We start from the raw sequence: 13,167 nt of genomic DNA, 5'->3' as shown, positions 1-13,167 counted from the left end.
GATAAAAATCATAATGATATTAAAAATAAATATTTAAGATAATTATGATTAAAAATATAATAAAGTTTGTTATTATATGTATATATTATATATATATATAATATTTAAGATAATTATTTATTTATGACGTCATCCGGTCCGACCAAAATGGGTCATCCGGTCGGACCGACTGACCCGTGACCCAAATATGAGACCGGTTCACTATCCGGTCCGGTTTTAAAAACATTGGTATTTAGGGCAAGCGGAGCCAACACAGTTGAGAACGTGAGTGGTGCCGTGACGATGTAGAGCGTCGTGAGTCGCGGCCGGGCGGCATCGCGCCGAGGTAGACGTAGTCGACGATGTGGGAAAGAGAGGAGGTGGAAGGGGGTGGGGGGTGAGGATGGGAACAATCATCGGAGTTGGGAGCGGGGCCACTCGGTGAGGTTGAGGGCGACGTGAGGGGTTGGAGAGGTGGAAGAGAAGGGCGACTAGATTTGGGAGAGTCGCAGATCCAAAGTGGAAGATGGAGGTGGGTATAATCATTTTTTATTTGTGAATTAGGATTGGATTCCATCACCGTTGGATTAAAATGGACGGCTGAAAATAGCATCCATAGAATATAAATCCTATGAACGTACATAGACAATCTGCCCTCTCTCTCTCTCTCTCTATATATATATATATATATTTGTTTATCTTAAATTATATAATCATATAAAAATGATGTCTATTTAGGACTCAATGTTAACCCTATTTTTATTTTTTTTTTGTTTATGTTTAACTATCTTGGTTTTTGTTTTAAATTTTTTCATATATCTACTATTTATATTTTATATAACTTCAAATTTTATAAATGTCTAATAAGATTTTGAATATAAAAAACATTATAAGTAATTCTCATAAATATCTTATTTTTTTAGGATGTTCTTATAATTTATAGAATAAATTATTATAACATTAATTTTTTATATTTGTTTTATAATGTTTATCTTTTAATTTAATTATGATTCTTAATATATATTCAAAATTCAATTTTAATAATATTATACTTTATCAAATATAAATATAAAAATTAAATAAAATTAAAATAATATATTAAGAGAAAATTTAAAGTATTATTTTCAAATTAATCACCATGAAAATAGATTTTGGGTAAATTGTGGGTAAATATTTAGTTTAATAAAAAATTATATATATATATATATATATGAGGGTAAGGGTACAGGTACGGGTTTTATCCGTACTCTCTTTAACATGTAAGGGTACGGGTAGGGTAGGCCATACCCTTATCCGACCAGTACCCACTCAAAAAATAACGGGTAATATCCTTACCCGTACCCGTACCCGGCCAAAGAGGGTAAAGGGTTACCCTCTTTGGCCGGGTACGGGTACGGGGTATACCCATCGGGTAGGGTACAAATTGTCATCTCTACCAATGAAGTGTTAATTTGTGATATCAAATGATGTGGAGCATGCAACTCGCCTCATTTTTTGTAGACATTACTGTATAAACACTAAGGCAGGGAACCATAGCTCCCAGATTAGCTAGCTGTGGAATAACTTTCAGAGGCCATTTGGTTCGCGGTAATTTAGGAAGATTACCACGTATTACGTGGTAATATGAAAAAATAACCACGTTTGGCATTCCACCGGTGTTAATCTGGATGATAATATCACATTACTAACTTATAAATATTACCAAGAAAGTTGGTAATTCTATTACCACTATATTTGGTGTCTATCTTAAATTACTGTGGTAATCTTATAACTTTTTATATTTTAGCAAATTGATTACCATGACAACCAAACACGACAATGAACTATTCCCGATAATAAGAGTTCACAACCAAACATAGTTATTCAAGTTACCGCTATATTTCCAACCATATAACATTCCCACTCATATTACATTATTACCATGGTGTTCTTGTTATGTGGTAATATTTCATTACCACGAACTAAACGGCCCCTCAAAATTATTTAACATTTTATTTAAATTATACATTTATTTGATGTTATTTTTGTAATTTGTTAATTTTAAAGCAACCAACGTATGGTATTTTAATTGTGCGTACCATTTAATAAAAAATTAAATATTATATATTCAAATTCAACTTGACCATTAAAATATAGTGGAAATTGCCAAAAAACCCTAAGTTTCTAATATTTCTAAAAACACCCCATTAATTTGGGAATCCCTAAAAACCTCTTTCTTTTAAATACAATGAATTTGAAACCCCCAAAGCATGTAATGAAGTTAGTTTTGAATTTTTTGGACGAAATTATCCCTTGCATGGGAAGGTGTGGCAAGTGAGACATGGTTTGACCATAACGCCCTTTGTTGCAATAGTTTTTCCTCTTTAAGAGGAAACCGTTTTTTTTCTTGGTTGATCCCCAGAAAACACCATTATTGTCACCAGTTTCCTTTTTCTCTCTTCATCTCTTCAGTTTTTCCTTTTTCAAAGTTGTCATTGCCTGGACATCTTCTGTAGGATTGGACCACTGCCTCGAAGGAGAACTCCCGCTCAACTCTTCAGCATTTCATTTGTTTGCGCTCCAAGGTATTGAGGCGAGGTAAATGCCGTTGAAGATGTTGTGCAGTTTTTTTTTGTTATGATATTCTGTGGGTTTCTTTCTGGTTTGATTTGTAAAGTATTCTATTAGAAAGAGAAATTTTTCGGTTTTATGGTGTGATTATTAGATGATCTTGTAGTTTGTAAGGAGATTTTTTTCGGCTAGGGTTTTTGTTTGTTTTTTTCATTTTTGGTCTCGCAGTACATGATCAAAAGCGATAATGCTGTGTTGAAGGAGATTTTTCGATTGTTTTACAATCTCATTGTGATGTGCGACTCGATCCACATTTGTCTAGGGACTGCCGAGTTTAATTTTTGAATGTAAATATTGTTGTTTCTTTTTTTAACTATCGATTGTCTCGCTTTAAGTTTCAATTTTTTTCTCGCTTAAGTTTCAATGTTTATGTTTAAATATCAATATTTCTGTTTAACTACCTATGTTTTTGTTTAAATATCATCGTTTCATTTTTAAATTTTGCGCTTATTTATGGAAACAATTTTTCATAAATAACGAGCAAAATGTACAATAATATGCGATAGTTTGTGGCAAACATATGTAACGAATATAAGTTGTCCTTTATGCTTATTTGGCGACAGTTTTTTTGCAAGATCTACGATTTTATCCGCACTCGTGGTAGTGAAGTGAGTTTTTTAAATGGTTAGCGCCTACAAAACGTTGTCCGACATGCAATGACAAAACTTTAAATTGATCTAACGAGTAAAGAAGGCCTACTAAACCGTCAAGATGGCCTTGAGGTGGAACGGATACGCTCGTAGACACCGAATACCTACTGAAATCATTTCTGTTTAAACAAAAATTGGATAAATTTAAACGGAGACATAACATTTTAAACAGAAACTTGATAAATTTAAACGGAAACATTTCTATTTAAACAAAAAACCAAAAAGAATGTAAAAATGTATGCAAAAAGGTTTAACATGATGTGATTGGGCGGTTGTTTTCCCACCATTTTTAAGGGCAAGGATGGAATTTCATAACATGGAACCAGTCCTAGTAACCTACAGGGGGCAAAAAGGCAGTGAAACAATAAAGGAAAGGTTGTATGAGGTATTCAAAATTCACAGGGGCTATTTGGGAAGTTTTGAAATTCTTGAGGGGTAAACAGTAATTTTTCCTAAAATATATTATAAATCATTAAATCATATACCTATTTATTTTTAAAAATAATAAAAATAGAATTATATTTAAAATCTTAAATTTATCAACATAATGTTAATTTCCCTTTTTATTATAAATCATTAAATTATATACCTATTGATTTTTAAAAATAATAAAAATAGAATTATATTTAAAATCTTAAATTTATCAACCTAGTGTTAATTTTCCCTTTTTATTTAGATATAATGAATAAAATTACCTTAATTTTTGAAGCATAAATAAAAAAAAAATTAATTTAATGTTCATTAGAAAACTTTTAGAGGTATATATATATATGTTTTTTGTCAATTTTTTAAAGAGGATACATGTGCAAATAAATAATACTGATATATATATATATATATATATATATATAAAAAGGATTGAACAAAATAGTAATGCAATAAAAAGTGAAATATACACTATTTTGATTTGAACATTTCATTTAAATTTAATATAGTAACTTAATAAATCTTAATCGTTCAACCCTATTTCAATTAATATTTACTGTGCTTTCTAATTCTTATTATGCTCAATTGCGAACGTTCCACTAACATAAGTAATATTTAAAACATTATTCATAGCATGCAAGGAATTAAATGAATTTTTAAAATATGCCCCCAAAAAACCTTTTTTAGTTTTTATTTAACTTTACCTTGATCGGCCATCCACGGGTCTGTAAATAAAATATTTATAGGGGGGTATATGAAAGAAACCCACTCTTTATATGACATTCCATAAAACCCGACGGCGAAGAACTCTCGGCGGCCCCGTTGAGATCTTCTCCTTCTCTTGTGTCTGCGGCTTCTCGTGAAGAAAGTTCTCATCTTTCTCTCAATCCAACATGGCCTCGTGAGTAATCCTTTCTATTCAGAGCTTTGATTTGATTATTCAATGTTTTCTGTTCATATTTTCTGTGAATTTCGAGTTTTCATAGTTCGTATCATTTGATTTGAATCTGATGATGAGCATCTCTAATGCGTGATTGATTTATTTCATTTCATTTTTTGCCTTTTTTTTAATCCCTTTTGCGGGATCTATAATCTTTAGTATCATTGTTTTGAAGTGGCTTTGAGAATGGATTACATGAGATTGTTTCATTAATCGAGTCCAAATTTAGGGTTGAACTTTGCTTTGTTGAAGAGAGCCATCAACACTTATCATTAGTGTTTGGTAGAGTTCTTTATCATTTGACCTAATTTTCATGCATTCACTTACAAGAAACTGAAAAGTGCTTGTTTATGCTAATGCATTTGTGGGATTGCTCCTCTGAGTTGAAATGTTATGAGGAAAAGTTCATTGTAACAAAATGAGGATATAGATATAAGTTGTTAATGAACATATTTATAAATTTAAGGTATTTTTAAGCGTTTGACCATTAAATTATGAGTAGCCATCAATATTAACTGCATGTTTTTGCATATGTGGGCATCCATCAATATTATGAACAGACACGGGATCAATTTCCATAAAAAAGTTATCTTTTTGGCCCTTCAAAAATATATCTATGTGCTTGTTTGTGCTAATGCTTTTGTAGGATTGCTCTTCTAAGTTGAAATGTTATGAGGAAATGGTCATTGAAACAAAATGAGGATATAGATATAAGTTGTTGATGAACATATTTATAATTTTAAGGTATTTTTAAGCGTTTGACCGCTAAATTAGGTATTCACAAATGTTCTCTGACAAAAACCTAATTGGTACGCATTAGATATTTTTATGGTTATTTTTCATGCATATTCCCAGAAGTGAAATTAATTCGGAGCTTGTTACGGAGCTTGAGTTTGGCCTAGTTGCTTGAAATCTTGTATCAATCTTTTCTTGAGTCTGCGAAGCTTGTGAATAGTGTGATTTTGTATATTGATATTGAGTTCTCTTTAATCATGTTGTCTGTTGTGTAATTTTCATAATTTAAAATTTTGAGTGAGTCTGTCATTGAATATAATGTTCTCCACAACTAAATTGTGCATTTAAATAAGTTATATGATAGAGACACTCTCTCTCTCGACATACTTATGTTCTCATCCCTACTCGTGTGAGTCGAGGTTCGAATCTATCTTTTTCAACATGACACCTAACACCCAAGATTGTTGGCTCCAAATAAAAAGAATCTAAAAATGCTTTTTAAAAAAATCATTAATAATAAAGAAATTCAACTTCACCGCATTGCTAGCTTTTTGTAGGGTGGGCTTAAATGTTGCAAAATGAAAATTTTCAAGGAGTTTTAATTAATTTTCTTTCATTAAAAAATTTGCATCAACTTTGTCCTAGTTCATCTTAAAGGAAATACGCATCCAAAAGAGATGTTGGCCAGTGACGAGTGAACAAAATCTTCTCAGGGATAGTGTTTCTCGGCGAACCTTATCGAGAAAGCTTGGTTCACCCTTTGACGCAATGGAAAACCTTATTGCCTTGACAAACCTCAACCCTAACTCCCCATCAACGTCTTTTTCTTCACGGCTATGGAGGCCGGCAGCACAGCGGATCATTCGAAACCAGTGGTCGAAGCTACTCTTCGCCAAGGACCGCTGGCTCTCCGCCATCTCTGAAGGTCGAGCACATGCGACATTCCTTGTGAATGCCTATCTATCCCGCAGGCAATTAAGTTAATCCTTTTTTTATTCTTATGTTTGTATTAATTTTAGCATTTAAGGTATTTGGATTGGGTGATGAATTTAGGTACTTGCCTCACATGGATATGGGGGTTCTGAAGGGGATGAGTGGAATCCAAGAGAATGCTTGTGAGAAATTGACTCGAAAGCAGGTAATCCTCATCAAAGTTCTCATCTTTTGTAGAATTTTCTCCTCACTGTTACTTTTTATTTATTATTATTTGTTTGTTAGTTAGCATAGTGTTGTTAAATGAAGTGAATTGCACCTAGATTATGATAATTCATCTGTAATTACTCTAAGACCGAAATATGTGTCAATGGTAATTACATAATCTTGATCAACGATCTCAACAAAAAAATAAAAATAAAAATAAATAATGTGGCAATCAAAAATTCAGCTAAGTCAAAAGCCATCGTGGTCTCCTCCCCATGTTCATCTTCATCCTGCATGACCAATTCCTTATCTTCCTCCTCATCCTTATCATCATTAAAAATCATCTTCAACTAATTCTACTTCTACAACTTTTACTTTTTTTCCTTTACTTTTTTTCCTTTTCTATCCACATTCAAATTTCTTGGGCTAGTTAAAAATAAAAGAGAGGTTTTAGCTTATTTGTTTCCATTGTGAATTCTGAATGAGGGGAAAAAGGGAAGTGTATGTTGGCGTGGTTCCTTTCTTTTGAAAGAAGAAAGTCTTGATGGTTTTAGGGTTTTTTTAAGGTGACTTGAGTTATGGGCTTGGGATTTTAAATTATAAATAAGTTGAGTTTTTAATTTTTTAAAATTTTGGCAGCCCAACACAAAATCAACCTAAGTTTAATGAATTTTTTGAATCGGTGTGAATGATGAATTGGGACGCATTGAATCGAGGGGACTGAACCAGGACTTGATGGTAGAGAAATGAAGCCTAAAAGGCAAAAACAGTAAAAATAATCTAACAAAATAATTATTTTAAATGAAGAATAATGTGCTAATATAACCAAAATTTGAATACACATATTAAAAAAATATAAAGTATAATTTAAAATTTTGTTATTACCGATAGAAAATATATGAGATTTTCAATAATTCAACTAATAAGAATACATCTCAAGTTTGTATTTTTTTTTAAAATATGGTAAAATTGATCATCCTCACTACAAACAACCAAACTATTGTTTATAAAAAAACTTTTGTTGTTTCACTCTAGCATATATGGTACATTATAACATACATGTATATATATTAGGCCTCATGATCAATTCAAACTTTTTTTAAATTACTAAAATTTGTATATAAGATTTATTTTATTAAAATTTTGAAATAATAGTAATTTTTAAATTTAAAAATAAAATGTGAAAAAAATGCAAAATTTGTATATAAGATTTATTTTATTAAAATTTTGAAATAATAGTAATTTTTAAATTTAAAAATAAAATGTGAAAAAAATGCAAAATTTGTATATAAGATTTATTTTATTAAAATTTTGAAATAATAGTAATTTTTAAATTAAAAAATCAAATGTGAAAAAATGCACCAAGTGGGATTTGAACTTGGGTGGATCAAAAAATCCCAAACCTTATGGATAAACTCACTAACCACTCAAGCACACCCATACTCCATACTTTCATGTGTTAAAATATTGTATTTTACATGAAATTAAGTATAGAAAAATCGAAAACCACCAAATCTTATATTATTTAAAAAGTATTTTCTCTGGCACCGGGGGGGGGCTTCAGCCCCTGCTAGCCCCCCCTTGGTTCCGCCCCTGCATTGAATTGTCCATGAATCAGATGATTCACACTGATGCCAAAGGTGACCCGTTCACCCCCTATACCTATTGTTTGTGGTGGGGTGGGGCGGTGAATCGAACTGAATTAGCTGATTCTAACAACCATGTTTGAACATCTATTTATGAATAATTGCTAAGAATCGGCTTGTGGCCAAGTGTTCATAGTTTTTTTGAATTTGTCTACCTATTCAACTTGGCAATATTATTATTATTTTGAATTTTGATATCATGGACATGAGTATTTTCTTATTATGATTATTTGTTTTGCTTTTACACGGTTTGCTGCATAATTTTCGTTTTTCTGTTATGTGGTTATGTGTTGTTTCAGGAGCTTTATTGTGAGAAGTTGTTGTCATCTTATAAGGATATGGTAAGTATGTATTATCTAATAGTGGTGTTTCATACTGTATGCTTGTTTTCACTTCTGTATGTAAATTTAATTTTGTAAGTTATCCTTTTTTCCTTAAGTTTTTACAAAAATGATTCACACATGTGAAGTAACTGTTATGTAGAATTTGCACTTCCTGATGACCCAAAGTGGTTTTTTGGTTAATAATCCTAACAATTTAAAGTTAACATAACTAGTTTTTCTTCTTCTAACATAATCATCGTTATTATTATTATTATTATTTTATTTTATTTTTTTTAAATGTTGCTGTTGTTTCATCAACCAGGAAATTTAATGACATTGTCTTGTTGATGTTTATATTGACATGGGCTTATGTTCATATATTGACAATTTTTATTCTAAAATTTAAGAATGTTGGAAGGTATGTTTATTTTAATGGATAGCTTGTTTTTGCAATTTCCTAGAAGTCTTCTGCATGCGTCTCTTAGAATGTTATGAATATCTAACCGGTTAGATTTCATGTTTCTTATATAATGCGCGTGAATTGCAGGTTGGAGTGGTTTCTGACTTGGTCAAAGTGTCCAAATCTATGCGATGCTTCATCAAAGGATCAGCTTGCAATAACCTAATACAATTTTCTGATGTTTCGGGAGATATAAGTGACCCTGGAGATGGAGAGGGGATACCAGTTTTTGCACACTTTTCAATCTTAGAATTTGGTGAGGACCTAATATTATACCTAATTGAAAGCTAAAACACTCAGTAAGAGTTTCTATGCATAGGTGGTATGTGTTAAAGACTAGCTCAACTTTTCTATCTAAGTTCTCTTGAGCGACCAACTATATATTTATGAGTTTGATTTACAGTAAGTGTTTTTAACAAGCATATATATGTTTGTGAAAAACACAAAAATAAATCTTTTATCATGACATTGAATACATTATATTATTCAATGTTGCTGATTCAACTGACCAATAATCAGAATTTGTTATGTTCTTTATTTTGATAATAAAGATCCTGCATCTGAAAAACTCTTTCCTGAAACTGTTGTTATCTGTGACTATATTCAGAAAATCTGGCGCAAGAGATTGTTGAGATGTATGCATCAGAGCTGAGTTTGAAGGTACCACAATCACTTTATTGATTTTAAAACTGATAATGATGTATGTTACCTATTAAAAACAAGGAGTTCGGCTTTTTCATCTTTTCCTCTAAACTGCGCAATATGAAAATATATTCCATGTTCATACCACATGCTGGCCTGAGATTCTCTTTAGCTACCGTTCTCAACTTGATTAACAATGTGGTATCTTGTTCTCTTTTACTATCTTTTACAGCGGCTGATTGTGGTTGAACTGCTGTCTCTTAACGAGCAAGAAGCCATTGGAGAACAAATCAATGATCCTAGCTGGCAAACTGAGTTGTATCTCGGAGAATTTGACAATTTGCAAATGATCGGTTTACTTTCTGGAGAGGACTTTCTGCCTCTTCTGCCAAGACTAAAAAATTGGAAATCCAATGATTATTTTGTTGAGAGACCTTGCCATAAAAAAACTAGTGAGGTCCTACAGGTAAGTTGATTAATGCATCTGATATCCTTTGTTTTTTTTTTTAAAGATTTTACGACAGGACTTTTAACTTTTTGTTTTCAATTTTGGTTCATTGTTACAATGTGCTTTTGATTGTCACGTTTTTAACAAATTATATACCTTGTCTCATCCATAACAATGTGAATGCTAACAATTTGAATAATTTTTAATCAATTATTAGTTTTCATCATGTACAAAGTTGGATACTATGTTTGCAACTCAGAATATCTTTTATATGCATTTGGCCATCATTACTTTCTTTTTGATTATTTATTATTTCCTTTTGTGCTATTAACCATCTATGTTTTGCTTTTTATTTTAGTCTGTGGTTTGTATTTCTAGATTTGCTATATTTGTTGTGTTCTGGCTGATTATTTAATTGATGTAGTTATGCATTTACCTTCCTGTTGCTTTTCTAACTACCTATTGTCCATAACCAACCAGATTGGGCTTGAACCTTTGCTATTGTTATATTATTATATTGTTACATGCACTTTTGATTGTCATGTTTTCAAAATTGATATGTTGTTTCGTCATAACCATGTAAATGCTAACAACCAAAATAATTTCTAATCAATTATTATTGTTCATCATGTACAACTGTGGATCATATGTTTATGCATTTGGCCATCATTACTTTCTTTTTAATCATTTATTATTTCTTTATGTGACCATCTTTGTTTTGCTTGATGTTTGTTATTCTGCAATTTGTATTTCAGGATTTGCTATATTTGTTGTGTTGGCTGACTTGTCTATATATTCTTGGTCTTTATTCATGCATTTATCATTTCGTTTCTTTTCCAACTATCTGGTGTCTATGAGTATGCTGAGTGCACTTGAACCTTTGCTATTGTTTTAAGTTTCTTCCCTTAGAAGGTAGGGAGAATTCAATATAGATTGTGGAAGGAATGTTTTTAACATTTGAGTTGCTTTTGTTGTATGACATACTAAATATGATACACGCTATTTATGATCTGGTTACATCTGCAAATAAACTCGTGATTCTAATAGGATTACTTCATTCAACTCCTTAAAGTCTAACAGATGATGATAAGTTGCTCATCTTTATGTCAAATGTTAGATGTGGAAAAAGTATTGTACATTAATTTTTTGTTTTGTGCATCTTAAACTTGATGAAATCTATCTGAGACATTAATTCAGAGCTTCGAAGTTACTCGTCTATCTCTTAAGAAGAGGTGTTCTCACTCACAATTGCTCTGACTTCCATTGCAGGTTTACTTAACCATATGGCTTGCTGAAGTCAATATTAATATTAACAGGTAAGATAACTAAATTATCTTTTTCTTTCTGTGGATGTCTTAGAACTGAAAATTTAGTAAACATCCATTTGTACATAGAGAAAGATAATATCAAAACTAAGATGGGATTCACTGATTTTGAGTACATTGGCCTTGTAAAACTCCTAAGAGATGAAGCACTTGGCTTTATGTTATGCCATTCTATTGAGCTTTGTGTGCTTCTTTTGGTCTTCACTTAATTCTTGTATTCCTCCAAAAAGCTAGCACATAAATTGTATTCCTTTTTCACCGCAGGGTGGATGAAATATTTTCAATCATTGAGGACGAGATACAAATAAAGCTTTCTTAGTGTCCTCGATTTACATGTTGCAGGGATGCTGAACTTCAAACTTCCTTAATTTGTGGTAAGGAACATCTGCAACATAACATTTCTTTCCACATTATCATACATGTTATTCTGATAGTTGGTAGAAACTTTTCCCATAATATAACATTTCAGCATTAGATTATTTAGGTTCAATTTTCCAGCAATTTTGTTAACTTTGGTAGAAACTCAAAAATTTGCCAGGTACTACTCTATTGACTATGGTAACTTATAGGGTAAATGGGGCAGTGGAAAACTTCATTCCTTGCGATTCATACATTGAACCAACACTTTTGATCATTTTTACCAGTCACTGATCAGCATCCTACCTGGAAAAACCAAAAATCGTGCCTCTGGCCATTCTTGTCCACCTGTAAAACCTTGTTGACTATAATTCAGTCTTCACTTCTCTACATCAGTCAGCCTACTGACTAGGCAACCTGAGAGCAGGCAAACCAAACTCCTGCCTCAATCTACCTTGCAACTTCCACGTTGCTGTTGTTTCTGCCAACAATGGCTGCTTCTGGCCTTTTCCTCTTTGAAATGTTGTTTTGCTTGCTTTAATATCTTTCTAATTTGAGTTTGTTTAGTTGGCAGTGAATGCAATGTAACACTTTTTTTACATGTAAATTGCTGTGAAAGTCCCACTTCTATGTAAGTGGCTGTAAAAACAAGTCTCATCTGCATCCAGTTCTACAGCATTTTATCTGTAGCATTTTCAACTTACAGATAAAATGGCTGTAAGTTTTTAAAGTGTCGTAAAAGTTTGACCTTATAATCACATTTTCTCAAACCTTCGCCACCTCCATTTACATGAATCAAACCTTTGCACAGTGAAGCTACATGCCTCCGCCGCGGCGCCGCCACCAAGGAGGGAGAGGGAGGGACTGTACGAGAGGTGACGGAGCTCGACTATAAATTTTGCGGCAGTGGTAGCCGGCCCCTTTATTGTGATCAATTGCGATCAACGCTACTTGCCATCTTTATGTTGGTTTATTTTTTGTCGATTTTTTTGGGTATATCTTTCAATTTGGATGCCAGTTTGGACATTCATCAATATTTAGGGTGTTTTTGATTTGGAAGTGTTCCATGGAAGTGATGAATTTTAAGTGTTGTTAGAGTATTATACATATACTGTGTACTTATACATATATTTTTGTGTATACCTACTCATGTGTACACCTCTCTTGTATTTATAAGGGGTGGTTTCTCTCTAATGAACACACTTATTCTTTCATTCATACTTCCCCAATCATGGTATCAGAGCGCCTACTGATCTCGCCAGATCTTTGTCAGACTATAGTCCGGTCTGTGACGTTGACGTCGACGTTTGTTTGGTCCATCTCTGTCAGAGTTCATCATCTGCTAGGCCTTCCCCGTTTTCTTCCAGCGTTATCATTTTCATGTCCCTTGTTCTCCGACAGGCATTGTTCTATCTCCGACAGTGTTGATAAAATCCTCACGGGTTTTGTTTGCTCTTCGACGATCGTTGACAGCCCCATCGTGACC

The 13,167-nt window shown here is 32.4% G+C and overlaps 1 protein-coding gene across 4 annotated transcripts; it reads left to right on the top strand.

The window, feature by feature from the left end:
• The first annotated feature begins 4,476 nt into the window (after positions 1-4,476).
• LOC120255099 lies at positions 4,477-13,167 on the top strand. 4 transcript variants are annotated; one of them, XM_039262996.1, is made up of 10 exons: positions 4,477-4,566; positions 6,054-6,311; positions 6,394-6,478; positions 8,426-8,467; positions 8,997-9,165; positions 9,517-9,569; positions 9,784-10,017; positions 11,269-11,315; positions 11,589-11,698; positions 12,493-13,166. In XM_039262996.1, exons 1-9 carry the CDS (start codon positions 4,559-4,561, stop codon positions 11,641-11,643), a joined length of 951 nt encoding a protein of 316 aa, XP_039118930.1. In that variant the 5' UTR covers positions 4,477-4,558; the 3' UTR covers positions 11,644-11,698; positions 12,493-13,166. The 4 variants fall into 4 exon arrangements, with proteins under 4 accessions (XP_039118930.1, XP_039118931.1, XP_039118932.1 ...); XM_039262997.1 differs by lacking the exon at positions 12,493-13,166 and adding an exon at positions 11,863-11,987; XM_039262998.1 differs by having other exon boundaries at positions 4,483-4,566; positions 5,986-6,311.

The sequence above is a fragment of the Dioscorea cayenensis genome, unplaced genomic scaffold, assembly GCF_009730915.1.
Source record: "Dioscorea cayenensis subsp. rotundata cultivar TDr96_F1 unplaced genomic scaffold, TDr96_F1_v2_PseudoChromosome.rev07_lg8_w22 25.fasta BLBR01000840.1, whole genome shotgun sequence".
In the NCBI taxonomy this organism is placed as follows: domain Eukaryota; kingdom Viridiplantae; phylum Streptophyta; class Magnoliopsida; order Dioscoreales; family Dioscoreaceae; genus Dioscorea; species Dioscorea cayenensis.
Note: the sequence above shows the minus strand (reverse complement) of the source record. Positions and strands in the feature narration are given on the sequence as shown.

Excerpts from the sequence above, each read along its gene's own strand:
- LOC120255099 (XM_039262996.1), top strand. Across the intron at positions 6,312-6,393 it reads AATGCCTATCTATCCCGCAG|GTACTTGCCTCACATGGATA; the intron begins GCAATTAAGTTA and ends TGATGAATTTAG. Across the intron at positions 6,479-8,425 it reads AGAAATTGACTCGAAAGCAG|GAGCTTTATTGTGAGAAGTT; the intron begins GTAATCCTCATC and ends GTGTTGTTTCAG.